Raw genomic sequence first — 12,420 nt, 5'->3', positions numbered from 1 at the left:
TGTCCCTCATGGGGCTCCCGGGCTAAGTGGGAGGGAGGAAGGACAGGTACTAGATCCCTATTTTACAACTGAGGAAACTGAGGGCCAGAGAAGTGACTTGCCTAAGTTCATACAGGAGGAAAGCGATAGAGCAGGGATTAGAACCCAGGTCCCTTGACTCTCAGTCCTGCGCTCTTTCCACTAGGCCCCACTGTTAAGTGTTTAGGTCGGTGATGTGAAGGAGGCAGATAGGGAATACAAGGTGAGAGACGTGACAGATTTCTCCCAGAAACACTTCAGGAGGACACAAGTGCTCAGAGGAAGGGAGACCAGAGGATCGTGGGAGGAGTAGGGAGGGAGAGTTCCAGACTGTAAGCGCCTTGTGGGCAGGAAACTCATCTACCAACTCGGTTGTACTGTACTCGCCCAAGCTGTCTGCAGAGCTCAGTGCCGTACAGTGTTCTGCACCCAGTAAGTGCTCAATAAATACCACTGATTAAGCAACAGCAGGGAGGGTGTGAACCCCACGTGGGGAAGGGATTGTGTCTGATTCATTCATTCAATCGTATTGAGTGCTTACTGTGTGCAGAGCACTGTACTAAGCACTTATCTTTTTACCTGATTATATCTTGCATCCACTCCAGCCTTGACACATAGGCTTCATAAAACTGTGAGCAATGTGTAGGACAAGGGACTGTGATCAGTCTGCTTCTATTGTATCTACCCTTAGTGCTTAGGACAGTGCTCAGCACATAATGAGCACTTAAATGCAATCATCATTCTTCTTTTTCTTCTTCTTCTTATTATTATTCATAAATTCTGTCATATTTGTCCATGTCCTCCCATCTAGGTCAAAGTCACTGAATAATGATGATAATAATAATAATATTTGAAAGCGCTTACTGTGTGCCAGGCACTGTGCTAAGCCCTGGGGAAGCTACAAGACAATCAAATTGGAAACAGTCACTGATCCGCATAGGGCTCACAGTCCGAATCCCCATTTTATGGATGAGGAAATGGAGGCACAAAGAAGTTGACCTACTTGCCCAAGGTCACTCAGGAGGACGAGTGGCAGAGTCAGGATTAGAACACAGTGCTCTTCCAATTAGGCCACACTGCTTCTGTGGCCTAGTGGAAAGAGTGGCTTGAAGTAACAGAGGCAGCGTGGCTCAGTGGAAAGATCGCGGGCTTTGGAGTCAGAGGTCATGGGTTCAAATCCCGGCTCCACCAATTGTCAGTTGTGTGACTTTGGGCAAGTCACTTAACTTCTCTGGGCCTCAGTTACCTCAACTGTAAAATGGGAATGAAGACTGTGAGCCCCCTGTGGGACAACTTGATCACCTTGTAACTTCCCCAGTGCTTAGAACAGTGCTTTGCACACAGTAAGCGCTTAATAAATGCTATTATTATTATTATCATTATCGTTCACCCTCCCACACCTCCTGCCTCATTCTCCAGAGGAGGAAGGAGCTTGCCGTGGCCAGGAATCAGTACGACTCAAGCAGGGCAGCTCCTTGGTCCATTGAAAACAGACCAAGATCCAGGCTGAACCAAGGTTCATTAGTAATAATAATAATAATAATAATGGTATTTGTTAAGCACTTACTTTGTGCTAAGCACTATTCTAAGTGCTGGTGGGGGGGATACAAGGTGAACAGATTGTCCCACATGAGGCTCCCAGTCTCAATCCCCAGTTTACAGATGAGGTAACTGAGGCCCAGAGAAGTGAAGTGACTTGCTCAAAGTCACACAGCAGACAAGTGGCGGAGCTGGGATTAGAACCCATTTGTACATATTCTATTTTGTACATATTTATTCTATTTTATTTTGTTAACATGTTTTGTTTTGTTGTCTGTCTCCCCCTTCTAGACTGTGAGCCCGCTGTTGGGTAGGGACCGTCTCTATATGTTGCCAACTTGTACTTCCCAAGCGCTTAGTACAGTGCTCTGCACACAGTAAAGCGCTCAATAAATACAACTGAATGAATGAATGAACCCATGACCTCTGACTCCCAAGCCCAGACTCTTTCTACTGAGCCATGCTGCTTCTCTAGTAATGATGGTATTTAAGTGCTTACTATGTGTCAAGCACTGTTCTAAGCACTAGGGTAGCTGGGCTTGCAGTCTTAATCCTCATTTTACAGATGAGGTAACTGAGGCCCAGTGAAGTGACTTGCCCAAAGTCACACAGCTGACAAGTGGCGGAGGCGGAATTAGAACCCATGCCCTCTAACTTCCAAGCCCAGGGTTGTTTCCACTAAGCGACTCTGCTTGAAGCTGCGATGCACTGGAAATTGATTTGCCCTTTGAGGAGGAGGAGGAAATGAATTTTGCTGCCATTATTTGCTTTGGCCAGATTCCAAGCCCATAGAGAAGGGAGAAGAATCAGGCAGGTAGGCAGGAAGCGCAGAGGATTGACAGAAATCTGGTTGACCTTCTTCCCCCTCCACTGACCCTCTGTCGGACCTTGCCTTTCCAGGACTAGGAATCAGAGGACCAGGTGTCTAATCCTGGCTCTGCTGCTTGTCCGCTTTGTGACCTTGGGTAAGTCACTTCACTTCTCTGGGCCTCAGTTTCCGCATCTTTAAAATGAGGATTCGGTGCCTCAGTTCTCAAGTTTCCTCAACTGTAAAAATGGGGTCCTTCTGGGACAGGAATTGGGTCTGACCTGATTAACTTGTATCTACCCAGAGAAGCAGCGTGGCTCAGTGGAAAGAGCCTGGCCTTGGGAGTCAGAGGTCATGGGTTCTAATCCTGGCTCCGCCACTTGTCAGCTGTGTGACTTTGGGTAAGTCACTTAACTTCTCTGAGCCTCAGTGACCTCATCTGTAAAGTGGGGATTAATACCGTGAGCGCCACGTGGGACAACCTAATCACCTTGTATCCACTCCAGTGCTTAGAACAGTGATTTGCACATAGTAAGTGCTTAACAAATCAATCAATCAGTCAATCATATTTATTGAGCGCTTACTGTGTGCAGAGCACTGTACTAAGCGCTTGGGAAGTACAGGTTGTCAACACACAGAGACAGTCCCTACCCAACAGTGGGCTCACAGTCTAAAAGGGGGAAACAGAGAACAAAACCAAACATACTAACAAAATAAAATAAATAGAATAGATATGTACAAGTAAAATAAATAAATAGAGTAATAAATATGTACAAACATATATACATATATACAGATGCTGTGGGGAAGGGAAGGAGGTAAGATGGGGGGGATTTATTATTACCCCAGTGCTTAGAACAGTACTTGACACATAATAAGCACTTAAAAAATACCATAAAAGATACCTGATGATAATAATTCTGGTACTTGTGAAGCACTTACTATGTGCCAAGCACTGTCCTAAGCACTGAGCTATATACACGTAAATCAGGTTGGATACAGTCCCTGTCCCACATGGGGCTCACAGTCTTAATCCCCATTTTATAGATGAGGTAACTGAGGCCCAGAGAAATGAAGGGACTTGCCCAAGGTCACACAGCAGATAAGTAGCTGTTCTCCCGCCTCCTTAGACTGTACACTCCATGAGGGACAGAGACCGTGTCGAACTGATTATCTTGTATCTACCCTAGTGCTTAGTACAGTGCTTGGCACATAGTAAATGCTTAACAAATAAGACATTATTATTGCTATTGGTGAAAGCTTTTTTGGCCCGACCGGTGGGTGAATTGGGCTAATCTCCCCCTCTAGACTGTAAACTCGTTATGGGCGGGGAATGAATCTGCTAATTCTGCTGTACCTTATTCCCCCGAGTGCTTAGTACAGGGCTCAGCACATAATAGGCACTTAATAAATATCATTAATTGGTTAATAGATCAGCAGTACCCCTTCCCACCCAGCCAGAGCCCCTGACGGCAGAGAAAAAGCCCGGCTTCCAGGATCCCTCAGCTGTCAATAATAATAGGGTGGGCTCACATCTGTGCTCCCATGTCCAGCTACTAGGCAAGATCTACCCCAGCTCTTAAAACAGTGCCTGGCACATAGTAAGCGCTTAACAAATGCCACAAATATCATTATTATTATTAAATGGGTTACTGGGGTTAAGCATCCTTACTGTCTAAAGAACCGACAGAGAGCTGAGCGTCACAGACAAGACAGCCCCAATGCAGAGGAGGCTGCATTTTCTTTTCGCTAAAAGCGAGTTGTGTAATGAACAATTTAATTAAACGGCCTCCCACGTCAAATGCCCTGTAGGACAGATGCACATCCTTGGCCTCATTTTTCTCAGTAGACACCACATGCGGTGGTTCTTCGGGGCTGTGTCCGCGCATGAGGGTTTTCTGCAGACTGGAGGTTACAGAGGATTTGGTGAATCAGTCAGTCAGTTATATTTATTGAGTGCTTACTGAGTGCAGAGCACTGTACTAAGCACTTGGGAAAATACAGTACAACAAAATACTTGTTAGATAATACTCTCCTAAGTACTTAGTACAGTGCTCTGCCCAGAGTAAGCACTCAATAAATATGATTGAAAAATAACAGATGCACTCCCGGCCCACGATGCACTTACAGTCTAGAGTGGGAGACAGACATTATTATAAATAAATAATTACAGATATGGACATAAGTGCTGTGGGGCTGGGAGGGGGGGATGAATAAGGGGGAGTCTTGTCAGTAGGGAGGAGAGAGGCACAGGGGCGACTGTGACTCTTTCCAAACAGTCCCACAGTGTCTCTCTCCGTTCCCCTGGGTGGGTCCTGGCCGGAACCAGACAGCAGAAAAAACGAGGTGGGCGCCAACCAATTAGGAGAATGAATTCCACCTCCCCTAAGGGTCATTTGCACTAAAACCACCCTATTTCTCTACATCCGCCAAGGAAGCAGTTTTGATGAAGTGATTTGCTTGAATGACTTGCTGCAGGAGGTGTTGAAATGAGCAGTTCCTGAGAGGAGATGGGGTGGAAATCCCAGCTACAGGAAGTCCATAGTGTCTCTCTTTCTCTGTCTCTACCCTTCTCTGTCTCTTTCTCTCTCTCTCCCCTTCTCTCTCTTTCACTCTCCAAGCCTCTAAATCATTCCATTATCAGTCGGAGTGTCTTCTCTTTCAGGGCACATAACACGTTCTGCTGCTTCTAGGCATGGAATAGTCAATGCTCATGTTTGGGCTGGGATTGAAATAATGAGGCCAAGCCAAAAGCGTTTGGAAACCTCTTGGTGAGGCAGAGGTACAGCAGGGTTGGGGTTCTCCACACCTAGGATGATGGGCTTTTGGCACAACTAAACTAGGAGAAGCAGTGTGGCTCAGTGGAAAGAACACAGGCTTTGGAGTCAGAGGTCATGGGTTCAAATTGCGGCTCCACCAACTGTCAGCTGTGTGACTTTGGATGTCACTTAATAATAATAATGGCATTTATTAAGCGCTTACTATGTGCAAAGCACTGTTCTAAGCGCTGGGAAGGTTACAAGGTGATCAGGTTGTCCCACGGGGGGCTCACAGTCTAAATCCCCATTTTACAGATGAGGTAACTGAGGCCCAGAGAAGTTAAGTGACTTACCCGAAGTCGCACAGCTGACAAGTGGCGGAGGTGGGATTTGAACTCACGACCTCTGACTCCAAAGCCTGGGCTCTTTTCCACTGAGCCACGCTGCTTCCCTTAACTTCTCTGTGCCTCAGTTACCTCATTTGTAAAATGGGGATTAAAACTGTGAGCCCCCCGTGGGACAACCTGATTACTTTGTAACCTCCCCAGCGCTTAGAGCAGTACTTTGCACATAGTAAACACTTAACAAATACCATTATTAACAAAAGGACATTTCAGAGAGGGGAAAATGTAAATCTGGGGACTTAGTGGGGGCAGACGCGTGAATGGAAACTCTGAATTCCTAAATCTGGAACTGAGAGGTGGAGTGGAAAGAGCTTCCAGTGGGAGCCTCTCTGCCCATCAAAGCTGTACTCATTTTAACACAGCTATGCTGGGTCGGTCATTTGAGGAGAATGAGTGACAGCAGGACCCCCAAACTTCTGATGTATGGAGAGCTGAAACTGGGAAGCCCGAAGCAAGGAGGGCAGAGGGAGCATTTTAAGGACACAGTCAATAAAACCTCACACAATGCTGCATTACAGACTAAAATGAGTCAGGAGAAGTGGATTCTAATCCCAGTTTCCCCACATGCTTGCTGTGTGACTTTGAGGAAGTTACTTAACATCCCAGGGGCTCAGTTTCCTCATTTATAAAATAGGAATTCAACACTTGTTTTCGTTCCCCTTATGACTGCGAGTCTTGTGTTGAATAGACTGTGAGCCCACTGTTGGGTAGGGACTGTCTCTATATGTTGCCAACTTGTACTCCCCAAGAGCTTAGTACAGTGCTCTGCACACAGTAAGCGCTCAATAAATATGATTGAATGAATAGAGACTGTTTCTGGTCGGACCACATTTTATGTACCTCAGCTCTTCACACAGTGCTTGGCACCTAGTAATTCCTTAATAAATACCACTGTTATTAACAATTAACTGCTGAGAAAAGTTTAGCATGGCACAATGCTAGCAAGAATGGAGCAATTCATTGTGAGCAACAGCATTGTAAGGAATGAGAGACAAAGAGGCAAAGGAGAAGATGGATGTTATCTTCACAACGTCTCTAGAATTTTCTCCTTCCCCTATATCCAAATAACCACCATGTTGGGCCTAGGATTTGTCCTCTTCCTTAGCCTCGTTGCTGACCTCCCTGCCTCCACCATTTCCCTCTCCACTCCATGCTTCACTTTGCTCTCCTCATCAATTTTTTTAACCATTCTGCTCCCATCTCCGTAGTCCTTAAAACCCTCCAGGAGTTGCCCATCCATCTCCGCATCATACAGAAATTCCTCACTAGTGGATTCAGTGATAATGATGGTATTTGTTAAGCGCTTACCATGTGCCAAGCACTGTTCTCAGCACTGGGGTAGATACAGGGTGATCAGGTTGTCCCATGTGGGGCTCACAGACTTAATCCCCATTTTACAGATGAGGTAACTGAGGCACCGGGAAGTTAAAGTGACTTGCCCAAGGTCACATAGCTGACAAGTGGCAGAGCTGGGATTAGAACTCATGACTCCCAAGCCCTGGCTCTTTCCATTAAGCAACGCTGCTTCACTGCTCCTTCAAGACACTCAATCAGTTCTCTTCCTCAGTCAATCATATCTGTTGAGCATTTACCATGTGCAGAGCTGTGTCCTAAGCACTTAGGAGAGTAAAATAGAAGAGATTTGGTAGACACATATACCGTCCCACAGGGAGCTTACAGTTTATAGGGGAGACAGATACTAAAACAAAACTACAGCTATGGAGAAGCCGCGTATCTTAGCGGAAAGAACACAGGCTTGGGAGTCAAAGGATGTGGGTTCTAATCCCAACTCTGCCAGTTGTCTGTTGTGTGACCTTGGGCAAGCCATTTAACTTCTCTGTGCTTCAGTTATCTATAAAATGGGGATTAAGACTATGAGCCCCACATGGGACAACCTGATTACCGTGTATCTACCCCGGCACTTAGAACAGTGCTTGGCACATAGTAAGCGTCTAACAAATACTATGATTATTTTTATTATTATATACATCAGTGCCGTGAGGCCGAGGGTGCGGTGAACGAAGGGTACAAATCCAAGTAGAAGGGTGATGCAGAAGGAAGAGGGAAAAGGAGGAAGGTCATTTGAAGGAGATGTAGTTTTAATAGGAATTTGAAAGTGGGGAGAGAGCTTGTCTGTTGGATAGGAAGGGGGAGGGAGTTCCAAGGCCGAGTCAGGATGTGGCTGAGGGGTCGCCCAAAAGATAGACAAGATGGAGGTAAAGCGAATGGCTGGCGTTAGAGGAGCAAAGCGTGCGGGCTGGATTGCATTAGGAAATCAGAGAGGTTGAGGGGTGCAAGGTGATTGAGCACTTTAAATCCAATGGTGAGGAGTGTCTGTTTGAGGAGGTGGATGAGCAATCACTGGAGATTCTTGAGGAGTGGCGAAATCTTGGCCTGAACGGTCTCCAGAAAAATGATCTGGACAGCAGAGTGAAGAATGGACTGGAGTGGGGAAAGTTGGGAGGCTGGGAGTTCAGCAAGGGGGCTGATGCATTAATTAAGGTGGGATAGAGTAAGTAGTTGGATCATTCATTCATTCAGTCGTATTTATTGAGCACTTACTGTGTGCAGAGCACTGTACTAAGCACTTGGGAGAACAAGTTGGGTCACGGTAATAGCAGTTTGTATTCAGAGGAAAGGATGGATTTTAGCCATTTTTGTGAAGTCTGAAATGACGGGGCAGAGGACCTGGGTTCATTCAATCATTCAATCGTATTTATTGGTTGCTTACTGTGTGCAGAGCATGGTACTAAGTGCTTGGAAAGTACAATTCAGCAACAAGTACAGTTCTATTCCTGGCTCTGCCATTTGTCTGCTGCGTGACCTTGGTCAAGTAGGTTAACTTCTCTGTGCCTCAGTTATTTCATCTGTAAAATGGGGATTAAATCATGCTCCCTTCAACTTAGACTGTTGAGCCTCATGTGGGGCAGGGAAGCAGCGTGTCTTAGTGGATAGAGCACAGCCTGGGAGTCAGAAGGACTTGGGTTCTAATCCTGGCTCTACCCCATGTCTGCTTGGTGACCTTGGGCAAGTCACTTCACTTCCCTGGGCCTCAATTACCTTATTTGTAAAATGGAGATTTTGTGAGCCCCTTGAGGGACAGGGACTGTGTCCGAACATTTTAGCTATTATCTACCCCAGTGCTTATAGCAGTGCGTGGCACATAGTAAGCACTTATAAAGTACCATTATTATTATTATTATTATTATAGGGACTGTAATAATCTTATCTTGGATCTATCTTTTCTTGTATCTACCCCAGCCCTTAATACAGTACCTGGCACATAGTAAGTGCTTTTCAAGTACCATGAAAAAAAAATGGGTCGAGGATAATGCCAAAGTTATGGGCTTTGAGACAGGGAGGATGGTAGTGCTGTCTACAGTGATGGGAAAGACAGGGAGGACAGGGTTTGGGCGGGAAGATGAGGAATTGAGTTTTGGACATGTGGAGTTTGAGGTGTCAAAGGGACATCCAGGTAGAGATGACCTGAAGGCAAGAGGAAATGTAAGGCTGAAGATGAAAGAGATCAAGACTGGAGATGTTCATTCATTCATTCATTCATTCATATTTATTGAGCACTTACTATGTGCAGAACACTGTACTAAGCGCTTGGAAAGTACAATTCAGCAATAGAGCCTGCACACAAGGGGCTCGCAGTCTAGAAAGGGGAGACAGACATCAAAACAAGTAAACAGGCATCAATAGCATCAATATAAATAAACAGAATCATAGACATATACACACCAGTAATAAAAATAAATAAAATTATAAATATGTACATATGTAAACAAGTGCTGTGGGGCGAGGAGGGGGGTAGAGCAGTATATTTGGGAATCATCTGCATAGAGATGGTGGTTGAAGAGGGAGCAAATGAGATCTCTGAGGGAGTGGGTGTAGATGGAGAATAGAAGGGGACCCAGAACTGAACCTTGAGGGACCCCCACAGCGAGGGGATGGGAGGCAGAGGAGGAGCCCATGAAGGAAATTGAGAATAAGTTGCCAGAGGGATAGGAGGAGAACCCGGAGAGGACAGTGTCAATGAAGCCGAGGTTGGATAATGTTTCCCGGAAAAGTTTGTGATCCACTGTGTCGAAGGCAGCTTAGAGGCTGAGGAGGATTTGTAAGCCCACTGAGGGCAGGGAATGTGTCTTTTATTGTCGTATTGTACTCTTCATTCATTCAATCGTATTTATTTATTGAGTGCTTACTATGTGCAGAGCACTGTACTAAGCGCTTGGGAAGTACAAGTTGACAACATATAGAGACGGTTCCTACCCAACAACGGGCTCACAGTCTAGGAAGTGCTTAGTACAGTGCTCTGCGCGCAGTAAGCACTCGATAAATTCATTCATTCAATCGTATTTATTGAGCGCTTACTGTGTGCAGAGCGCTGTACTAAGTGCTTGGGAAGTACAAGTCGGCAACATATAAAGACGGTCCCTACCTAAAAACGGGCTCATGGTCTAGAAGGGGGAGACAGACAACAAAGCAAAACATGTAGACAGGTGTCAAAGTCATCAGAACAAACAGAATTAAAGCTAAATGCACATCATTAACAAAATAAATAGAATAGTAAATATGTACAAGTGAAATAGAGTAATAAATCTGTACAAATATATAGACAAGTGCTGTGGGGAGGGGACGGAGGTAGGGCGGGGGGGATGAGGAGGAGGGAAGGAAAAAGGGGGCTCAGTCTGGGAAGGCCTCCTGGAGGAGGTGAGGTCTCAATAGGGCTTTGAAGGGAGGAAGAGAGCTAGCTTGGCGGATGTGTGGAGGGAGGGCATTCTGGGCCAGGGGGATGATGTGGGCCGGGGGTTGATGGCGGGACAGGCGAGAGAGGTACAGTGAGGAGGTTAGCAGCAGCAGAGGAGCGGAGAGTGCGGGCTGGGCTGGAGAAGGAGAGAAGGGAGGTGAGGTAAGAGGGGGCGAGGGGATGAAGAGCCTTGAAGCTGAGAGTGAGGAGTTTTTGCTTGATGCATAGGTTGACAGGCAGCCACTGGAGATTTTTGAGGAGGGGAGTAACATGCCCAGAGCGTTCCTGCACAAAGATGATAAATCGATAAATACGTTTGATGGATGGAGTAGAGGCCATTGGATTTGTCAAGAAACAAGTCATTAGTGACCTTAGAGAAAGCAGTTTCCATGGAGTGAAGAGGTTGGAAGCCAGATTGGAAGGGATCAAGGAAAGATTTGGAAGAGCGGAAGCGGGTATAGACAAACATGCTACCTACCTAAGCCTCTCTCCTCTCACTTTAAAACCCAGACCACAAATTTCACTCCTCCAACAGCAATCTACTCACCGTGGCTTCATTTCATCTTTCTCACCATCGACCCCTCGCTCACATCCTCCCTCCATCCTGGAGCTCCCCTCCCCCTTTACATCACCCTCTCTCCACCTCTTTCCCTCTTTTCAAAGCCCTACTAAAGTCACATATCATCATTATCTGTAATTTATTTCTTCTATCTGTAATTTATTTATTTATATTAATGTCCATCTCCCCCTTTAGAGTGTCAGCTGGCTGTGGGAAGGGAATGTGTCTACCAACTCTGTTGTATTGTACTCCCCCAAGTGCAGTGCTGTATCCACGCCAATGCTTAGTACAGTGCCTGGCACATAGTAAGCGCTAACTTGTACTTCCCAAGCGCTTAGTACAGCGCTCTGCACACAGTAAGCGCTCAATAAATACGATTGATTGATTGATTGATTAACAAATGCTAGTGGTATTATTAGTAATACAGGCACATGGTAAGCACTCATAAGTACGACTGATTGATTAGAACAGTGCTGTATCCGTAACAGTGCTTAGAACAGTGCTTGGTATGTAGTAAGTGCTTAACAAATGCGCTTAATAAATGCCATTATAAAATGCCATTATAACAAATACCATTGTTACTATTATTATGGTGGAGCAGGGAGGATGATGATGATGGCATTTATTAAGCGCTTACTATGTGCAAAGCATTGTTCTAAGCGCTGGGGAGGTTACAAGGTGATCAGGTTGTCCCACGTGGGGCTCCCAGTCTTCATCTCCATTTTACAGATGAGGTAACTGAGGCATAGAGAAGTGAAGTGACTTGCCCAAAGTCACACAGCTGACTAGTGGCGGAGCTGGGATTCGAACCCCTGACCCCTGACTCCAAAGCCCGGGCTCTTTCCGCTGAGCCACGTTGCTTCGAGGGTGGAGGCCATCTGTGGGCCAAGGCCTTCCGGACCTGTTTGGGTGGGATGCGGCCAAAGGGAGAGGGATCGGAAAGCACTTTACCCGCTCTTCATGGTGGAGTTTTCCCACTCTGTGACGTCTCTCCGGAGCGGTCTCTTGCTGAGCTGGAGGATCGGGAATCTCCGGTGCTGGGTTGGGGCGACTGGATGTTTGGTATCTGCCGTTATCACTGGCTGGAGGTGGAAGGTGAAACGGTCAAAGCTCAAACGTTGGCGGACCGTGTGACTGCCTCTCCCAGCGGTCGCACCCAGCGCTCCTCCGGGGCCCCGGCATTTCCGCAGGCAGGGCACGGTGGGGGTGGAAGCTGGGAAGACTTGTGCTCCCCTTACCTCCCAGCCCCCTGTGACACCCCCATCTGAACCCTGGCATGGGGAGGGAACTGGAGAGCGGAATGCCGGAGGAGCAACCCTGAAAATCCCGGGCAGACACGTCCTCTGGCTTCTCCTGAGGCCCACTTCCTGTCAGACTGGGAGATACCGTGGCACAGTGGAAGAAGCGCAAGACCCGGGCATCGTTCGTTCATTCATTCAATCGTATTTATCAATCAATCAATCAATCAATCAGTCGTATTTATTGAGCGCTTACTGTGTGCAGAGCACTGGACTCAGCGCTTGGGAAGTACAAGTTGGCAACATATAGAGACGGTCCCTACCCAACAGTGGGCTCACAGT

At 46.5% G+C, this 12,420-nt stretch overlaps 1 protein-coding gene across 1 annotated transcript in view; it reads right to left on the bottom strand.

Annotated features, from left to right (window-relative positions):
• Positions 1 to 11,866, bottom strand: part of PRAP1 (proline rich acidic protein 1) — a 45,518-nt gene extending 33,652 nt beyond the window's left edge. The window contains exon 1 of the mRNA XM_038744443.1: positions 11,792 to 11,866. Within this exon, the coding sequence (XP_038600371.1) occupies positions 11,792 to 11,802 (11 nt within the window). The 5' untranslated portion in view covers positions 11,803 to 11,866. The remainder of the gene's footprint in view (positions 1 to 11,791) is intronic.
• Between the last annotated feature and the right edge of the window lie 554 nt (positions 11,867 to 12,420).

This window comes from Tachyglossus aculeatus, chromosome 3 (genome assembly GCF_015852505.1).
Source record: "Tachyglossus aculeatus isolate mTacAcu1 chromosome 3, mTacAcu1.pri, whole genome shotgun sequence".
NCBI classification, from domain to species: Eukaryota; Metazoa; Chordata; class Mammalia; order Monotremata; family Tachyglossidae; genus Tachyglossus; species Tachyglossus aculeatus.
This window is presented reverse-complemented; position numbering and strand designations above follow the sequence as displayed.